General features: G+C 43.6%; 3 protein-coding genes across 3 annotated transcripts; 1 reads left to right on the top strand and 2 right to left on the bottom strand.

Moving 5' to 3' along the window:
* Positions 1-3813: 3813 nt before the first annotated feature.
* On the bottom strand, positions 3814-5939 carry tmem53 (transmembrane protein 53). Its single transcript, XM_069164614.1, has 3 exons — positions 5678-5939; positions 5404-5507; positions 3814-5238 (listed from the first exon to the last, which is right to left on the bottom strand). The coding sequence occupies exons 1-3, from the start codon at positions 5772-5774 to the stop codon at positions 4537-4539; spliced, it is 903 nt and encodes a 300-aa protein (XP_069020715.1). The 5' UTR covers positions 5775-5939; the 3' UTR covers positions 3814-4536.
* Positions 5940-8988: 3049 nt separating this feature from the next.
* On the bottom strand, positions 8989-15541 carry toe1 (target of EGR1, exonuclease). Its single transcript, XM_069164553.1, has 8 exons — positions 14879-15541; positions 14749-14789; positions 14476-14572; positions 13763-13921; positions 12777-12890; positions 12353-12501; positions 11510-11672; positions 8989-10712 (listed from the first exon to the last, which is right to left on the bottom strand). Exons 1-8 carry the CDS (start codon positions 14990-14992, stop codon positions 9930-9932), a joined length of 1620 nt encoding a protein of 539 aa, XP_069020654.1. The 5' UTR covers positions 14993-15541; the 3' UTR covers positions 8989-9929.
* On the top strand, positions 15490-18895 carry LOC138207377 (THAP domain-containing protein 1 B). The gene is made up of 4 exons (XM_069164554.1): positions 15490-15940; positions 16132-16291; positions 16863-17038; positions 17160-18895. Exons 1-4 carry the CDS (start codon positions 15791-15793, stop codon positions 17541-17543), a joined length of 870 nt encoding a protein of 289 aa, XP_069020655.1. The 5' UTR covers positions 15490-15790; the 3' UTR covers positions 17544-18895.
* Positions 18896-20028: the final 1133 nt, after the last annotated feature.

Below are 20028 nucleotides of genomic sequence, written 5' to 3'. Positions count from 1 at the left end.
TTCTGATTTTATTTTTTGCTTACTTCAATTTTTGTTATTTCTGACTGAGATTCTGCCTCTGTTTATGTTATCCTTCTCTCTCAGTAATTTTGTTCATCTAGTCCTTTCTTCACCTGCTCTTTCCGTTTACTCTCCCACAATTGCTGTGTGGCTCCGCCTACTAATGCCATATTATGCAAACTTCTTCTCCTATCCTGCATCTCTTCCTTTTCCTTTTTTAATTTGTTTTTTACTGTTTATTCAACACTACCACACAGTGATAATTTAACACACACGTGGAGATTGAGTGTGAATGACTCCTTTAGGTCAATTTGTGGATCTAGTGAGACAAGCTTCTAGGCTGAATAAATTCAGTCCGGTCTCACTCTCGGGGTCACCCCAGATACCACAAATCTTTTAATTCACGCTCACTTCTTCACCAACACCACCCTTTGTCCCCACAGAACAAGAACTTGCCGAGACTGGATGTCTCTATAAAACTTGCTTAGTTCTTGGAAGCCACCCACATTTCCCTTTTTCCTCTTTTCCTTTTACCGCATCTTCTACTACAGTCTTCCAACTTCTTGTCTTATCTTTTCCTTTTTATCGCCTGCTGCAGTACCCATTCCTGCCAGCACCAGCTGCATCTGGTACTCATAGGGTCCCCAGCCACTGTTGTCCATCTCACCCTCAAATTCTCCCTCCATTTTGTACTTCCTTTGTCTTTCTATTGCTACCCTTCCCCCACGCCTGTCCTGGCGTGTGCTCCACTTACTCACTTTTATTTCTGAGAGACGCCGCTCTCCCAGTATTATAACTACAGCTCTATTTAACGCTATTTCTAAGAGATTCGCTCTCTGAGCTTCGCTACTGCTCTACTTAGCTCTATTTCTGAGAGATTCACTCCCCGGGCATCTCAACCCTCTATTTTTGAGAGATTTACTCCCCGGGCCTTCCAACCCACAGAATTCGGGGGGTTCCTGAAATCCCCCCCCGGGCCTCTAACCCAGCGCTTGCCAGGGCCTCGTCAGACCCTGGTGGGGTCCGCCACCACCAGGACTTACTTCGGGGGCTTCCTTAATTCCCCCGGGCCTTTCACCCAGCTTTACCAGTGCCCCGTCAAGCCCTGGTTTGGTCCGCCATGATCTGGACTTTACTCGCATCTCTTCCCGAGAGATTCCGCTCTCCACAACTTTATTTTGCCTTTTTAGCGATTCAGTTTACACAGATTCACAGAGACTTTTTTAGTAGTAGTCAATCGCAGAAATTCAGTTTAAACTCGGTTTTCTGCTTACCTTCGTGCGGTCGACCTGGTCTCTGAGTGCCTGTGCTTCACTGAATCAGGTCCGAATATGCCTCTATCCCGGACGAGCCCCCAAATTGTTGTATCTCAAATTGTTGTCCCCAATTGTTTTCCCCGAGTCCGTTGATAGAAGCAGTCTTTAGGCATTTACCGGTCTTACTTGATTTTTATTAAGCGTAGTTTACAAGATATCTTGGAGAGCCCAACATCAACCTGAGGTCTCTTTGTTGGAGTCTGACTTCCCCCTTTCCGGCACATACACTTATACTATAGGAAGAGGTGTTACCTACGTTGTGGCTGGAACATTTGCATAGTATGTTTGTCTCAGTACTTTTCCACTGTCCTCCGTTTGAACCACATCCCCCTTTTGATCTGATAGTGAGTTGCACCCTACTGTGACCCCAACGTGATAAGTTCCTGCATAAGCAATGTGTTCTACAATGCTTACAGTCAGTATGTATTTTGTGCTTCTGTGCTAGGATATGTTTACAACAATACAACACATATATATATATATATCATATTACTTACATATAGGTCGTACCATCACTACCAATCTTAAGGTGTAGACAAAAGGCTGTGTATGTAAATGTGAGTGATACTGTTTGGCCAAACCAAAAGGTCACAGTAGGAGGTCTGCAACCTGTGGGGTCACATACAGTTGTTCTTTGAGGCATTATCAGATGGCTGTCTGGAGGATTCCAGGGGGTGAAGGAAGACAACCCCCACCTCCACCAACCAACAAAGGATACATCAATACACATGACTTTTTGGTGGAAGACAACCCAAATTATATTATATTAGCGTACAACATATGAGCCCTCATATGCACTAAGCAGATCTATATTCCACAGTAGCATGAGGATGTCTTCAACCCACAGAAGTTGCTCAGGTAGTGCAGCTCATCCAGGATGGCACATCAATGCACGCTGTGGCAAGAAGGTTTGCTGTGTCTGTCAGCACAGTGTCAAGAGCACGGAGGAGATACCGGGAGACAGGCCGGTCCACCAGGAGACGTGGAGGGGGACGTAGGAGGACAGCAACCCAGCAGCGGGACCGCTATCTGCTCCTTTGTGCAAGGAGGAACAGGAGGAGCGCTGCCAGAGCCCTACAAAATGACCTCCAGCAGGCCACTAATGTGCATGTTTCTGCTCAAACTGTCGGAAACAGACTCCATGAGGGTGGTATGAGGACCCGACGTCCACAAGTGGGGCCTGTGCTTACAGCCCAACACCGTGCAGGGTGATCGGACTTTGCCAGAGAACACCAAGATTGGCAGCTTCTCCGTCGGCGCCCTGTGCTCTTCACGGATGAGAGCAGGTTCACACTGAGCACATGTGACAGACGTGACAGAGTCTGGAGACGCCGTGGAGAACGTTCTGCTGCCTGCAACATCCTCCAGCGTGACCGGTTTGGCGGTGGGTCAGCGACGGTCTGGGGAGGCATTTCTTTGGAGGGCCGCACAGCCCTCCATGTGCTAGCCAGAGGTACCCTGACTGCCATTAGGTCCCGGGATGAGATCCTCAGACCCATTGAAGACCATATGCTGGTGCAGTGGGTCCTGGGTTCCTTCTGATGCAGGACAATGCTCGGCCTCATGTGGCTGGAGTGTGTCATCAGTTCCTGCATGATGAAGGCATCGATGCTACGGACCGGCCCGCCCGTTCCCCAGACCTGAATCCAATCCAGCACATCTGGGACATCGTGTCTCGTTCCGTCCACCGACGCCACGTCCACCACAGACTGTCCAGGAGTTGACTGATGCTTTGATCCAGGTCTGGGAGGAGATCCCTCAGGAGAACATCCGTGGTCTCATCAGGAGCATGCCCAGGCGTTGTAGGGAGTGATACAGACATGTGGAGGCCACACACACTACTGAGACTCATTTTAACTTGTCTTCAGGAATTTCCACAGAAGTTGGATCAGCCTGTGATCTGATTTTTCCACTTTTATTCTGAATATGATTCTGAATCCAGACCTCCATGGGATAATGATTTTGATTTCCATTGATCATTCTTATGTTATTTTGTTCTCAACACATTCCACTATGTAATGAATAAAGATTTTCATCTGGAATATTTCATTCATCGAGATCTAGGATGTGTTGTTTAAGTGTTCCCTTTATTTTTTTGAGCAGTGTATATTCAGTCTTGGTAGCAAATGGTAAGCAAAGGAGACAACCTTGAAGACGAGCACCACCATTTACTCAATGAAGCAAAAGTTCTGTTAAACATCAATAACCTGTGTTGCAACAGATTTCTGCTGCAGATGTGTCGCCACATGATTTAGTGTGATCACAACAAAACGGGTGAAGTCAGACGACCAGGAATGCGTTTTTTACACAAAACAGAAATATTCCTCAAATGAACATGTCAGCGAAATACTAATGACGAAGCAGACGACAGGATTATACCATCGTTCTCGTCAAACGACTCCAGTGTTAATGTATCAGAAGTGTGACACTGTCCTGCTGCTTTTGGGAGTTTTTATGGAAAAAACAAAGCAAGAATCTTCCAAAATAAATAAGCACGTACATTTCTGAGCATTCTGGTTTATTGAAGGCACATCAGTTAAAAAGAATACATTAGTTGTGTTGGACATTTACATTCATTGTTCTCATTTTGAGTCCCACATGAGGGCTGAGTATTCTACAATTTTTGGATAGAAAATCAATTCAAAGGAACGATTTCATTAAGGCAACAATTTTAGACGTGTTTTAGTGAAGAAAACTTCTTGAATCATTTTAATATCTTGACAGTTGCCTTGATTAGAAGCACCCTCATTGTCTTAATTCTAATGACAAATCATGTAGATACTGATTAACCAACAGTGTTAGATTCACTACTACTAATCTACAATGCATCACATTTAACAGCAATATTCAATACTATTTAAATTAGTCTGAAGGATTTCAGTCCCAATTTTCCAGTGTACAGCAACTGTTTGTATGTTATTGATCGATATGTCATTTCATGGACCGCAAGAAACACGTACATAGGCAGGTTTACGCGTTGACGTCACACTTCAGCAGCATGCGAGTTACAGTGTTTCAGCGTGGCGGGTTTTAAAAACGTGTCGAATTAGTGCGGCGCGTCGGATGGAAAAACATCACCAAGATCTTGAACTTGTTCAGCACAAAAATTGCCAAAAATGCCATTCTGCATTTTCTCCAATTTTTCAGACCACCGCAGGAAAACCAAGTCGTCTCTTCTTTCCTTCAGATCGCCGATCAAAATCTTCACTTTTCCCAAGTTTCACTGACTTTGAATACGTTGCCTCTTTTTTATTTCGGTCTCTTCCGAGTCCTTCATGCAAGCGACCAAGAAATGGCTGCACTTCAGAGCGTACTGCTCAGGAAAATCACGGAAATGGCCGACGTGGGGGCTGGAAACGAAATCGAAACTGTCCACCGGGAGGTCTTTCTGCTTCACAGCCTCCACGAAGACCTCGATGTCCTGGTGCCTGATCACCTGGTCGGCTCTGGAGTACAGGTAGAAATGAGGCCAGGTGGGGGGCCTGTCCCGCACGGCGTCGTAGTGGTTCTTGTGGATGTACTTGGTCACGGGGTACAGCACGACTCGCAAAAGGAAAACAGACACTGCAAACAGCCCGAGGAGGACGTTCCTCAAGACGGGACTTATTTTTGGCCCTAAGGTGGCCGTCAGCGCACGCAGAGCCCCGCGGACGTTCCCGCTGCCCGGAGCGCTGTCCACCACGGCCCCGATCACGTACAGCGAGCTGAACTTTTTGTCATTTTGCAACAGCTCTACGATGTAGCGGTACAGCATGAATCCCCCGTTACTGAAGACGTGGAAGAAAATGGGACTGTTCTCCACCTCGTAGTCGTAGAGGATCTCCAGCAGCTTGAGGGCCGTGCTGTCCAGCTCCTTGTAGCCGAAGGACTCGGAGATGAAGACCGTCTTTAAAGGAGCCGTGTAGCGGATGGTGACGCATCCCTGGAAGGGAAGAAAGAACGAATACAAAACACACAAAGCAAGAATAAATGAAAGTGTATGAGCAGTTGATAGGTGTGTGTGTGTGTGTGTGTGTGTGTGTGTGTGTGTGTGTGTGGCTTGCAGGGACCAAACAGAGAGCAGAGCAGCTCGTGGGTCAGTTTCAACCTGGTCGTTGTAGATGGAGCTGTACTTGGACAGGTGTCTGTCTTTGCAGCCCCCCCAGCCCAACAGGATCACCACCGGCTCCTTCGTCCCCTGCCAGTGTCTCTCTGAGAACGAGGACAACCACACCGTCAGCAGAGCAGCCACGCTTAAACTAAATCAACAACAGTTGGTGGAGCAACAGTCCCACGATGGCGTTTTTTTTTGTATTTTATTTAACGCTGGTTAGCATGTAGGCTAACGGGGTGGGTGAGCAGCACAATGGGAGGATGCTCACCGGAAGTCCCCGCGTCTGGAAACACGATGTTGTAGTCGATTTCGTCGGCCGCCATCTCTGAATGCTCCGGTATCAGCTGTCGTTCTCCGGCGGTCATGTCTGACTCATTTGGCCCGTTGTTAGAAAATGATGGAAACCGAACAACAAAGCGCTGAAATGTGCACAAAAAAACCCCAACAACAACAACAACCTGCGGGTAAGAACCGGGACACCGCACCGCTGCACGGCTCGTCCTTCCGGTAGCAGCGTCTCTTCTTCCTCTTTTAAACAGCCTCGAGATGATGTCGCGTTACCGCCCCCTTGTGGGTGATCGCCGCCGTTGCAATACATTATGTTCAAATACAACGTTGCCAGAATTCAAATTATGAAATTAATTTATATGAATATATTTTTTTTGTTTGTCTTAAAAATGTGGTGGCATGTGACCAAGTACATTTACTCAAATACTATACTGAAGTCCAAATTTGAGGTATTTGTACTTTACGTTGCTGTATAATTCACTTACTGTCTGAGGCAAATATTGTACTCCACTATATGTCTGACAGCTTTAGTTACCAGGTACTGTTAAGATTACCGTTTTTCATACCCTGTCTGTTCAGTGAAAATCATATATAAAAAAAAGTTAGTGATCTTTAATTTGATTTCTTTATGACAAACTGAAGAATTAAATGTTCCTCCGTAGGCTGAGAAAAATCTCACTTTTTAAGCTAAATAAACTATTTTAAACTGACTGACTGGAAAACGTTTTTCTGAGGTTGTTGTCTTTTTATCAATATGGCCTTTGATTCCTTTGTGACAATCGTGGAATTCCCCAGCTCATATAAATACAGCCAGGTTCTCCACGTTTCCACACTCTGTCTTCATTACACGACACACCAGTTTGGGAAAACTAAATCAAATTCTCAAAACACGGAGCATCAGTGCACACACAAAAGAATTATCGAAAAATCCCCCTGGGAAATGCAACATATGTGCATACGTGTGTGTGTGGAGACGTAGAAATGATGGACTTAATTGCTGAAGATTTAGAAGATGACCAGGACGAAGAAGAAAGTACAAGGCTTGTATTTACAGATAAACCAGTCCCTGACTATCAGGTGCTGGAATCTAACTCCCCTTCAGTTGCTGCTGTCACATCCGAGGAAAATGTTTAACAGGAAGAAACAGCAAAGACAGACAAATTCAAAAAGTCTGTGAAGAATGTTGTTCAGAAAGTAGTTTCTCACGTTGCCCTAAACTTGATCACATCAATACGCGGCTGCTCCACAAAGTCTGGGCTGGTTTTTTTGGGTGTACATTTTTACCCCCCCCCCCCCCAGGAAAGTTAATTGATGTTGAGCAGGCTATTTACAAGGACCTTCAAAAAAATGTTTAGCTCTCCAGAGACTGTGATGCATTTCATGGAGTTGGGAGATCAAAAAAATGAAATGCAAGATCAATTTTTTGAATCAAAGATCGCCTACTGAAGAGCAAGTCAAAGGAAAAATCTGTAGAGGGTGCAAGAGTAAGGGAGGAAAAATTCAAAATGTCTGTGATGATTGTTGTTGACACGCTGATCTCAGGCGTTTGTAAAAATGTGGGTTCCCTTCCAAAAATATCAACGCGATCAATTCGTGGCACTTCGACAAACTCAGGGCTGAAGTCAATGATGAAATATTTGAAGTCCCCCCCCCACTAAAGTTTAGTGACCTCAACAACGCCGTTTACTGGGACCTTCTGAAAAAGTTTCACAAACATGGATTTTTACTGTATTTCATGATGTCTGACATTTCAGAGGTTTCCGATAAGATTGTTTCTTCTATCAAAGGACAGCTCATGCAGATCAGACCTGGAGCCATCAGGACCTTCTTCCCGGCTCTCACAAAGCTCTTCAGACGTGTAAATCAGGTCAGGTTTATTTAGGTTAATTGTGCTGCTATCTACTTTAGTGGCGCGGGTTTTTTTTTTAATGTTAACTGTGCTGCAGTCTACTAAGCAATTAAATAAAAATAAACAAAACATAACATATACTGTACATTTCTGCTTTTCTCATTTGCGCCCAGAATAATTGTAAATCTTTAACTCTGATGATTAATTTCCTTTCGGGTCAAACTCTTTTGGGCAGAAAATGCAAAGACAAAACTGTTGTTTTGAACCATTGATTTCCCATGTTAATAATAACAATTATAATAATTAAAAAAAAAAAACCATGTGCATTGGCAGTAAATATCCTTGTTGAATCACCAAAGTCCATTTTTACAACATCAATAAACCCTCTAGAGCTGTTAACCTCTGCAGTAGCTTTAATGGAGCATTTTTACGGTCTTTGTCCTTTAGAAGTTGGATCCAACATGTTTCCTTTATGCTAAATATATTTAGAGTTTGTCATCCGTAGCAACACGTCTTAACAGTTTCTAACAGCAAGTATTGCAGGGTTCAACGTAACATTATTTCCCTCACTGGCCCGCTTGGCCAGTAGGTCCAAGTTTCACTGGCCCGTTGTATATTTTGACCGGTCCGGCAGCCAAAAAGTGAAAATAGCACTTTTCCTGTAATTTTGATGGTTTATTGTACACGATAGCCTACACAATCAAGTGTGTTCCTTTTGGATTTGGTTGTGTATGATTTAAGAACAGAACTTATGATCAGTGCATTTCAGTGCAAACAGATGACCTCATTCATAATAAACTTGTGTCAAGAACTGAGAAAATCACCAGAAACAGAAAAAGACCGCACATCAACGTTTCGGGGAACAGAAAGACACGGCAGAGAGCCATATCCGGTGAGTAGAGGTGGTGGGGAGCAATAACTGTGTTCTTGAGGGCAAACAAAACTTGTGTTTTCAACGCGCTTTGAGCCGGTTCATGTTGGAGAACCAAAACGCCGTCGTGCCACGTTTGAGGTCGTTTGTTTTCCTTCAGAACATCACGGGAGAACTCGGTGTTGAATTTATCGGTGTTGTGAAACACATTTCAGGAGCACAAACATGAATTGTTCTCTGAGAGAAAGAGGAGCGGTTTTTGTGAACTTATATTGTTTCCTGTATCTGATTAAGATCGTAGGAAACACGTGGGAATCATCTTTAAGTAGGGAAATGTTGGATATCGCCTACTTTAAGTACATTTACGTTTTATTTAAGGAAGGTTTTGAATATAAGACTTTACTCGTAGTGAAGTATTTTCACTTTGTGGTATTAGTACTTTTAACAAAGTAAAGGTCCTGAATAGTCAGAAATAAATGTGTGACTGAAGACTTGTAGTTAATGAAAAATTAAAAGATGAAAATATGTGAACGTTCAGACGAACCCAAATGAGGAAATGAAGACAAAATAATCATTGTTAAAGAACCTTTGTTTACTTGTTACCAAAAACAGGACATTAAACAGATATATGGTTTATGGTATGAAGGGACACCAAACGTCCCCTCTCTTCCAGTGTAAGAACAGCTAACTAAATTAAAAGGGGTACATTGCAACTAATTGTTGATTTTACAAATGAATGCCTGAATTAATTCTGTTGTCAGTTTTTAAAGTTACATTAATAAAATCAAAACTCCTCAGAAGACTGAAAGAAAAACAACATGGCAGCACAACAATCAAAATGGATGTAAATCATGTGACTGCAGACTACAGGTACGTTTTAATTATCAATTAGTCTGCAGACATTTTTCTTAAGAAATCAATATGAACCGTTTGGTCGATAAAACATTAGAAAACTGATCAAAGAAATAACCATTACATTATTGTTAGGCAGGAAGTGATGTCATCAGATCTCCAAGCAACAGTCTAACCTCAAAATATTATTTTTACTAAAATAATTTGTCACATCAAAGAACATGGGACCATCAAATGTTGGAGATGAACTAACTCTGTTAGCATGTAGCCACACACTGTGGTGCTAAATGCTAACTTCAGCATGCTAACACTCACAATGACCATCTTTACGAACTAAACTCAAGGCTGATGGGAATACGTTTTACAGGTATTTGGTAAGAAACCAAAGAAGCAAAGAAATGGTCCTGATGAGAAATGAACAGCTCCACCTAATTTAAAGAAAAACAACCAATATTTGCCATATTTTACAAAAAACATATAATCGTCAATCCCACGGGACACCACATGAGAAGTCAGCTGATGACCAACAATCAGGAGGATTTCTCTGTTGGGTACCGTGAATGTACAAATATCACAGACAGCAATCCATCTTCAGGTTGTTTGGGTCTGGAACAAACTGCCATCCATCGAGTGATGCTGGTTAAAACCTCACCTCTGCCTCTAACCACTCAGCTTTCCTCCTCCCCACACCATCTCCATCTTCTGCATGTGAGCCTTGGACGACTTGGAGAAGGTGCTTTTGAACACGTTGAGAGGAGCTGCCTTTCCACTCAGATAGATCTTATTGAGACAGGAAGGAAGCCACGCCGGCTCCGCCTCCTTATGCCCCGCCTCCTTATGCTCCTCCTTCTCTACCGCTTCTCCACCTGCTTCCTTCTTGATGAGGGTGCATGAGCAGGCGAAGATGTATGCTGTCATGAAGGCATCGAACCCGGCCCGATGTGTTCCAGAGTCGGCCTTCTTCTTCTGATCCGCCTCAGCTGATCGGTCCGTGGACGTTTGTCTCCCGGCTCCTCCTGCTCTGGTTTCTACATCATTGTCTGCGTTGGTCTTTCTGTTTGTGTCGTCATCCGTTGACACTGTTGTTGCTGTTCTGGAGTCTGTGTTGTCGTTTAACGCTCCGTTCCGCTCGCTGTCACTTGTCACGCTCTCTCCTCCCTTCTGTTGGACGTTTCCATCGCTGTCAGGACACGACTCGGCCGTTCCTTTGTGTTGATCTCCTGCCGTTTCTACTGGATCCACTTCCATGCGAGGTACTTTGTTTTCGGGGGCTCCGTCAAAAATGGAGGATCCTTCTGTTAAATCTCCTCCACCTTTCTTCTTCTCTCTATGTCGCTTCCTCTTCTTCCTCTTGTCCTCTTTGCCTTTCTCATCCTGGAGGATGATGAGGTCCGTGTCATGGGATAAAGGGCACTGGGTGCCATTTGGACACCAACCGAACGCCTGTCAAACGTAAACAGGAAGATGGGACCGTTATGGAAAACATTTACACACAATTACATAATATCTGGTCGGCTCCTCTGATCTCATGGATACAGAAAAGGTCACACAGGGCTCCTATTCTGAGTCAGAAATCCAACTCACCAACTTTCACTGACTAAAAATGTGTATTTCCGTCATCTATAATGAACAAAAAAAAAACAGTCCATCGTTGTTCTCATCAGACAAAATCCAGCACCATAATTTTATTCCCAGATGTTTGTGAATTTTAATTATTGTTCATTTTCACGTCTTTTTCTTTAACTTCTTAAATAATAAACTTTCCTCGGGCTGCTCCACCTAAAGATTCTCGTCCACAGGGCTGCAGCAGCGCAGTGATGGGTGCAGCATGTTGGCCTCGGCGCAAAGGTCTACGCTCCCGTATTTTAATTTCTCAATAGTAGTTTTACAAACTTTACATCATCTACTCAACCAATCATTGGAGTCATGGTTTTGTAGCCAACACTTGGGAAATTTGCATTTACCTGCCATGTTAGCCTCCATCAGTAGCTCAAGGAAAAAGCACATCTTGACTGGCAACTAAAATCAAAACCAAATCCCTCGACTTTCCATATCTGAACTAGACTTTCTATTATTTCCCTGATGAAGATTACATGACCGGTGGGAACCCACGGACACGAGAGAGAAGGTGAACTGAACCTTTCCTCAGTCGAGGCCCTGAAACTTCAGGATGCGGTAGTAAAACGTAAAGATTCGTCTCGGTAATGAAGTATAAAAAGTATCAGGGGCTTTAAACTTACAGAGAAGCGCTGGCAGACGTCAGTCTGTCCCTCAGAAAAGACCACAGCTGGACACGCTCTGTAGTCCACATAGGTGGACATGTGACCGGCGTACTGACAGAACTCTACGTGAACATGAGGTCCAGCAGCTCCAGAGGTCAAACGGCGACTGTTGTCCAGCTTACTGGAAGGAGGACATGATGTGGGGAACAGACGGAGAGGGACATTAAGACGGATTAAAACAATGTCACAGCTTCTCTTTTTTAGGAAATCATACAAACACAGTAATACACTTGCAGGTACCCTGACAGAATATTGTACAGAGCCTTCCTGCTCGGCTCTCCACTGCAGCCATCCATTCAAACCACTTTATTTTTTAAAACAACAAGAATCCATCCAGAAACATAAACACAATCATAGAATAAAACAAATCTGATCATGTAAAAAGAAAGTTCAAAGAAACAAGGCCAATCTGTAGCTAAGCAACAATATCATGAAAAAATATGATTTCAAGGCACATTAAACCAAAATGTGTGAATGCATTAATCAGTGTGCTCACAATTAAACAGAGCATCTGTTTTAGTTTGGCTAACAGACTCTGGAATAAAAGACTTTTCTCCGCTCTCTTACAAATGCTGCATTAGATTATAGAGGACACGTGTATTTATCTAAACCTTTTTGATGACTCGTTAAGTTCAGTATTTCTGTTTAGTATGTCCTGTGTATTAAATAACAACGTTAGATCTGAGGGAAGCAACCACCTTCACGTCAGCTCCCGTCCTCGTGATAACTGGATGCCAAATATTAAATAAATGATAAAGTTATAATGAAACACAAGAGGTGGTACGATAAACTAATACACACCACTTCTTGTAGGCGTACTCCAGATAGGAAGCGGTGAGGCGGAGCTCGAACTCGGTGACGTATTTGGTGTCATAGATGCCGGCAGGAAACATCTCAGACAGGTCAGCTGTGAAGGTGGCCAGGCGCTCGGGAAGGTGAGCATAAAAACTCTGTCGTAAAACAAAGAAAATCAATTACACAGGCTTGTGTTTTTGCTTCAGCTGATGATAAACACTTGATAAAGAATCCAAAATGAATTTCCAAGATATTAATCTGTCATTAACTTGCTAGATAACAACTGTGGAAATCACCAAAGCAGAACTTTTTAGTCACTATTTATCATTTCAGTAATGTGTCAAAAAAAAAAACTATTTGGTGAGAAAATATGAGAAACATATTTGACATCTGAGAAATAAAACTGAAATGAAAAGATGATGCTCTGCACCTGGTAAAGGAAAGCCATGTCGATGAGGCCGTTGTGCAGCACCAGAGGTTTCCTGGCACGCAGCAGTTCGGTGAACAACGTCCTGATGTGGACACCACGGTCATCTGATCCTCCCTTTCAACGAAGAGAGAGAGAGAGAGAGGACGATTAAGAATCAAATAACATCTGAGGAAGGAACATTTCTCCCTGCAATGTCCTGAGCTGCAGTCATAGGAAGAATCAAAAAACACAGGACGTGATGTTTGACTGTCCCTTGTGCCAAAGGTGGTGAGCACCTCCAGGAGATGAACCTTGTTTTTATATGAGAGTGGTTGACGATGGACGAGTGGGGGGCTCTCGGGCTCGTGTGGGGTGTCGAGGTAAATGGTCTGTACTTGTATAGTTTTACCACCTTTCGGTCTCAAAGCACTTTAACATGGTTTTCCATTCACCCACTAATGAGACAGCTCACCATGCAAGGTGCTGCCATCAGGAGAACATTCACACTGATGGTACACCATCGGGAGCAACTTAGGGTTCAGTGTCTTGCTCAAGGACACTTAGGCATGTGGACAGGAGGAGCCGGGGATCAAACCACCGACCTTCTGATTAGTGTTCAACCCACTCTACCGTCTGAGCCACAGCCTCCCTGAAGTAAGAACAGCACGTGGAAATCACTGCCTGGTTCAACAGAATTCAAAAAGCAAACTCGCCTCCAGATAAAGGAGGAAAATTAGCTTTTTCCAATCGTTGATTCAACAAAAATATGAATCGATGTGACAATCGTTTATGGTCCCCTTCAGCAGAAACAACTTCTTGCAGCTGTTTTGCATAAATGTCCGCCAGTCTGAAATCAGCTTTCATGCAACTTCAGTTGCAAGATGTTTGAGAGTTTTCTTACATAGTAACAGGTTGTAGTCGAGAACAGAAGAGCATATCAGAGCAACAGTCAGGTAGTGATCACAGTTTGCTCCGAACAACACGGAGCACCAAGCAGGCTTCATCACCTTGTTATTGCCTTTGCAGTAAGGGATTCCTTGGCCGTACTGCTTGTTAAAGTCGAATCCGTGCTGCACCAGGAACTGGACTGACTGGGGCTCGATGATGTACTCCTCCGAGCACAGCAGGGTGAGGTTATACACCTGGACCAGGTATGTGTCTGCAGCCTGTGTGAGGGGGGGGGGGGGGGGGGGGGGGGGGGGGGTGAAAGGAGGAGGAGGCACGGGATCAACTTTACCATGCATGCTGTTTAACCCTCTGAACCCCACAACCTGCCATCAATTTGAAAGGCATGTTTATTTGAACAAAACTCGGGCAAACATTACACCATTTACCGAAGCCACAAACTTTATAAATAGACATTATTGTTGGCTTTTCCCGACGGCGCTAATCATAATCTTAAACTAATCATGTCCACTGAGCACTTAACACAGGAAAAATAAGCAAATCTGAGCTTAAAAAAAAGTAACATCTTGTTCCCATAGAGGTGCAGCGACACATGAACCATAGTGATTACAAACGTGACGGGTGTCTGCAGTGGAAGACAAATATCATCATCTAGGTACGGTATGTGGGACAAATCTAATTTGACATCCTTAGCACCACTTTATGTTTACGAATACCATACAACAATGACTTTCATGTCCACTACGTGGCCATTTGAACACCGGTGTCCCCCACACGTTGAGCTGTTGTTGAGGCATTCCTTATCTTCTTGTACCTTGTTGTCCATTTTCTTGTAGCAGGCAAATCCCAACGAGAGGATGGAGCGGGAGCGAGCTGCATGGCATATAGCTTTATATCTGTCCTCTATCGATCTGAAACACGACAGCAAGAGTCAGAAACGAAACAACACGTGTAACCAATGTGTGAAACTAACCTAAAGGAGCTTCGTTTTGATCCCTGACTTCTCACACAGCGGGCTGGTGATGCTATTTCAGCTGAACGTGTGTGAAAGAAGAAGGGCAGAGGAGACGATACACGTTTTACTTACTCGGCCAGCAAAGACTTCCTGTTTCCGAGACCACTGAGCTCCTAGAAGACAGGACCGTGACTGTGACACCACGTCCAACATGCTCCTCTGACGTGACATAATAGTTGAACTTCACAGCTGTTTCACTCACCGTGTCCAGTGCAACGAAGGACGACGTTTTGATGGCGACCACCATCGCGGGCCACAGCTCTTTAAAATTATCATTGTGGACATCAATGACGGGAACCACCATTGAACATGTCATGTTTGTCCCGATGTCGCGGCTGAAACGTTTCCCTGCAGTAACCAACGTTTACCTGGGACGTTACAGCTCTGCAGCGGGTTTCTTTACCAGCTGCTCTATGCGGAGGTCTCCTTGTTGCTTATTTGTTATATTATGTTTATAAATGCAGTCGTTACTTTCGCGGCTGTTGTTTTTGAACACTTAACCGACTCGACAGCAAGCAGCGCTTCAACCGTAAACATTTCAACGTGCTTCTGCGGGTCCTGTGATAATTCAAAAAAAACACTCATAGTAGTTGGACTGTTGCATGAGGGTAAACAACGAGTATTCCCCGCTAAATGCTTTCCCAAACTATTAAAAATGTATTTCAATAAAAGTTACATAAAAAAATACCTTTCTTTCCTTTTATTTGATCTTTTTTTGCTTGACTTTATTTGGTTTTCAACAACATTTTCAATCAGGCGTTTACGATAGACACATATAAACAGAACGTCACCATACTTGACTATCGAGTGGAAGTGCGCCATTTTGGCTCAAACAAAGTCAGGAATAATTTATCCCTGATAAAGTGTAATAAATCGTTTTCATGACATCTTATGTAAAAAAATTTTTTTTTTTTTTAAAAAAATCCGCCGGGCAGCATTCTGGTTTCCACGAGTTAACATTTAATGTAAATATAACTTTTTCTTCTTTTTAAAGCGCGCGAGTACTTTGCCGAAAGTGATGATATTTCCAGCTCCACCGGAGCTCCATTGCTAACGTGAGTCCGCTGTGCTCGGATCGGACCGGACCGGACCGGACCGGGTCGGACCGGGTGCGATGGGAGGCTGCTCCGCTCCGAACTGCTCCAATTCAACCAGCATCGGCAAGCAGCTGTTTCGGTTCCCCAAAGACCCTGTACGGAAGAAGAAATGGGTGGTGAACTGTCGACGGGACTTTGAACCAACTCCTCACTCCAGACTCTGTCAAGTAAGTTTACAACACCTTCATTAGTAGTAGTAGTAGTATTCAGACACTCATATGGAGACGACACAGAGGTCCAAAAGAAATAGACCACGGGAGGTTAATGTGTGTATTTAAACTTTGTAAACCTTGTGTTTTTGTGTATCAACTAGTTGGACTGACTTTGTGTCTTCTGTGTCCCTGCATGTTGACATCAGGACCATTTTGAGCAGAGCCAGTTTGAGGAGATAGCCAGGTCTCCAGCTGGGGGGAAGAAGCTGAAGCCCAATGCCATCCCCACTCTGTTCAGTGTGGGAGACCCTCCTTTCCCTGCAGTCACCAGCCCATACATCCTGCTGCCGCTGAAACCTGAACCAGGTAGCTCAATAATTAAACGTCATTTCATCTCTTTGTCATTCAAATTGTGTCTCCATTTTAACACGTTAACGTTGTACAAAAAAATACTGGTGATACAGGATGTGATGTAACACAGAAGATTCACGGTTAATAAGCAAAACAAAATAGTCAACAAAAAAACAAACACCCAAATTCAATGGCAGTCCCATGAAACGGTGCTGTCTAAATACGCAGGTATTTGTTAACCTGTCAGAAGTCAAATTTGGATCAGACCTCGCGGCTGTCGCATTTATGTTTTGTGGATAAAATAGAAGAAACAAAAGAAGAAAAAAGCAGGTGTCTTTAATTCAGTAACTATAATAGTTATTAGTTATAATAATAATGGACTTAGAATGGGTTTTTTTTATATTACACAGTGCAATGTTTAGAATAATAAAACTATGTTTAATTGTTTTCAATGACTCTATTTGATCACGAACAGAAGTACTAATAATCAAACGTATTACAGCAGCTTAAATCCTAAAAAAGTGCATTTCAAGCACGTCAGATCCCAATACTTCACCACCAGTTAGCGGTTTCTTTGTGCATGTAGTGGAGAAGGAGCTGAATTTCGGGGACCACGGCTACGCCAGACGCACACCTCTGCCCGGCCTGGAGGACGGAGATGCCGACAGGACAGCTGAAGACCAGCAGCCCTGCTCGCAGTGTCAACTCCTTAAGAAACAGCTGGAGCAGGAGATGCAGCACACTGCGAGGCTGCAGAAGGAGGTAGGACGGCTGCTGGTGTCTTTCTCTACAAATCACTATCTGATTTGTTGTCCTTTTTGTCCCCCAGTTATTGGATTGTTGGCTATAATAATTAAACTGTCTTCTCCTCTGTCTCTAACAGGCAGAAGAGATGAAGAAGCGTTTGTATCGGCTCGACCGGATCGAGAAGGGTCTCCAAAACTTCCTGTACGAGGACCAGATCCGGGCCTTGTCCCTCACCAAGCGTTCCCGTCGCGCTGTCTGGTCTCCAGAGACAATCCTGAAGGCCCGGAAAATCCGCTGTGCGGTCGGCACCAAGGGTTACGAGTACCTGAGAGAGATTGGTTACCCGTTACCCTCCTACAGGACTCTGTGTAACCGCTTGGAGACGAAGATCATGGTGACGACTGACATGAGCTGTGAGGAGCTGGCGGAGCTGGGCCTGGGGCTCATGGCCACATGTGACAGTCCCACAGAGGGTGTTGGAGACAATGATGAGGAGGAACTGATAGGAGTTTTATCCTGATCCGAGCAGCTTGCATGAATTGCTGACTTTAACCGAGGGAAGACTGAAGAGAGATTTTGCTGTTAAATGCCTGCAGTAACTGAAGTTGGGCACGTTGTGCTTTTTAATCTTCAAAAAACTTGAGCGTCAGTATAAATGTATGCTCGTCTTGACAGAGATTGTGAGAGTTTATTTGATCCGAAATATTCTTACAATCCTCACTTTTAGACAGCTTTGCTCTGCGGATGTGTGATGCTCCGGCTTGCAGTCAGCTGAGATTTATGCTGATGGTGTTTCTTACCATGAACATGCTGATGAGCTTCATTTGTACCATGTAGCCGAAGGCTTACGGCATTAAGCAATGGAGACAATGGCCCTGCCCACACCTGGTATTAACATGTGTCCTGGGTCATCCAATCACTACTGGACAGGTGTGAACACACTGGAGGACACATTGAGATCCGATTGGATCAGACCACATTCTTTTAGCAGTGTCCTGGGCCACATTAAAAGACCACCCACTCAACTGACAATCCTCTGTGTGAGCAAGTAATATCCAATAGAAAATAATATCCTGCGTGATTCTGCACATTGGAGGTGAACTGAAAAGAAAGTACGAGAGATTTACCTGCAAACTTAACTGTTTGAAGCAGCTGTTAAGTGAATAAAAACACTGGCTGTCGACCTGATGCTTGTTTCACCAAAGCCTTCTTCTGGGTTCAGTTTTGTGTTTTCTTTTATTTGACCTCACCTGTAATTTTTGACACACATCAGACTGTGGCAGAGCACCCAGCCCCATCCATCATTCACTTATCCACCAGAGTCCAGCCCTCTCAAACCTGCAGGAATAACTAAATCATGTGATGTTGAACTGATGTGATCGGGTTGAGCTTGACGTTTCAGGTTGGGAATTCAAATCTTTGGTATTCAGATCTTTGCAAAAGTGAAATTCATCATAAATGTCTGATACACGAAGCATTAAAATGAGACTCCAGTGAGCAAAGATGTCTCGTTTGGTGAACTACCTGTTGCTTCAACTCTGCGTTTCTGTACGTGTTTATTTACAGGATGTAGGTGTTTATTTGCATATACGGTCCAGAAGTGAGATCTGATCACGATGTACTCAGTACGTATTCTAATGGAAGGTATGAACAGACATGCTTTGAGCTGTCCAGGTCTGATCTGATCGAAGTTGCACGTTGACGTCTGACTGAGACGGTTTTGATTGTGTGGACAAATAATTTGCACAAAGCAATTTGCTGCTTGTGTTTAAAGTAAAATGTCTCACAGCTGATTTAGCAAACATCCCACTGACTCTGTTTACATGCACACTAAAAATGAAGTATGCAGGAAGGAGAACAGATGAGTGCACGCCTTGGGTAAAGTAGATTATGATATCATGAGGATTTCTGTGTCATGTAAACATTTTACAGCATGAACTGCTCCCTGTGTATTGTACAAGTTTTATTTTTAAAATCCTCAAAAACATCTGTCATGATGGGATGGTGTGCGTAAAGCACAACTGGGATAAAGATCACTGTCTGGTATAATGTTTGCATTTAAACATAATCTGGATTTGGGCTCAAATCATATTGTTTGAAGACACCTCTCCTGTTAGAAATACTTAAAATAATATCCACAAAGTTGGATCTTTGTTGCCCATTTTGGTCAAATTTGCACAAGTGAAACTTTTTTCTGTTTTTCAAGAAGCTTCCAAAAACTTGTATGGATGAAGAAATCAAATGAAACCCAAGTGTTGCTCAGGCCATCCGACTAAGTCACGTGACAGTCAGTATCCAAAACACTGGAACATCAGACAGTTTATACACCAGCAGATAAAACAGCCTTGTTGCCATTATTACACTGGTTACCTTGGGATTGAAACGAAAGCATACCTCCACTGGTGATAAAAGCCTGAACACAACTCTCCTCAAATATCACTCCAGTAACTAAATACTATCAGGCAATGTTGCAATGTTACAAACAATCACATTTTACTTTGGCTCAGGTTGGACTTTGAGCAAATCACTCGCGTGAAAGATTAGATATTTGTTTTGCAGCTGCCTTGATACCCAAGTTGAACCGAAACGTAAAGGCACCGTTACGATCAGCGTTGAAAGATGAATAAACGCGACAAATGTTGTCTGCAGTTTTGTGAAGATGAACCCGTCCATGTAAATATACTGTTGTTTTACAGGACACAGAGCCTTCCACTTCCACTCTCCCGTCTTTGACTGATAATCCAGCACGTTTGTCACTTTGACCTTCCCGTGCTGAACGACATCGATTTTCTGGCCTCTTTCAGAAATGGAGCCGTGGGTTTGTTCGTCATGGTGTCGTTCACCTCCTCTCAGTTTAAAGCCTGGCTCACGTAGTAAAGTACATGTTAAATATGAAAACTCTGCCTGCACAGTGGTGCTTTGACCTAAATGCTCACATCAGCATGCTAACACAAAGTTCAGCATGACAACCAGTTTGTTGTAGTGTCGTAACATTGAACAGTGAA

Source organism: Embiotoca jacksoni, unplaced genomic scaffold (genome assembly GCF_022577435.1).
Source record: "Embiotoca jacksoni isolate LCO1_2020_lvr unplaced genomic scaffold, fEmbJac1.0.p SCAF_31, whole genome shotgun sequence".
NCBI classification, from domain to species: domain Eukaryota; kingdom Metazoa; phylum Chordata; class Actinopteri; family Embiotocidae; genus Embiotoca; species Embiotoca jacksoni.
Note: the sequence above shows the minus strand (reverse complement) of the source record. Positions and strands in the feature narration are given on the sequence as shown.

Bases quoted from the DNA above. Each gene is read 5' to 3' on its own strand.
- tmem53 (XM_069164614.1), bottom strand. From the start codon at position 5,774: ATGACCGCCGGAGAACGACAGCTGATACCGGAGCATTCAGAGATGGCG. The intron at 5,508-5,677 runs GTGAGCATCCTC...CCTCGTTCTCAG, and splicing joins TCCAGACGCGGGGACTTCCG to AGAGACACTGGCAGGGGACG. The intron at 5,239-5,403 runs GTTGAAACTGAC...CTTCCCTTCCAG, and splicing joins GCTCCATCTACAACGACCAG to GGATGCGTCACCATCCGCTA.
- toe1 (XM_069164553.1), bottom strand. From the start codon at position 14,992: ATGACATGTTCAATGGTGGTTCCCGTCATTGATGTCCACAATGATAAT. The intron at 14,790-14,878 runs GTGAGTGAAACA...CCTGTCTTCTAG, and splicing joins CCTTCGTTGCACTGGACACG to GAGCTCAGTGGTCTCGGAAA. The intron at 12,891-13,762 runs GTGATGAAGCCT...CTTCGTTGAAAG, and splicing joins ACTGCAAAGGCAATAACAAG to GGAGGATCAGATGACCGTGG.
- LOC138207377 (XM_069164554.1), top strand. From the start codon at position 15,791: ATGGGAGGCTGCTCCGCTCCGAACTGCTCCAATTCAACCAGCATCGGC. The intron at 15,941-16,131 runs GTAAGTTTACAA...TGTTGACATCAG, and splicing joins CTCACTCCAGACTCTGTCAA to GACCATTTTGAGCAGAGCCA. The intron at 17,039-17,159 runs GTAGGACGGCTG...TGTCTCTAACAG, and splicing joins CTGCGAGGCTGCAGAAGGAG to GCAGAAGAGATGAAGAAGCG.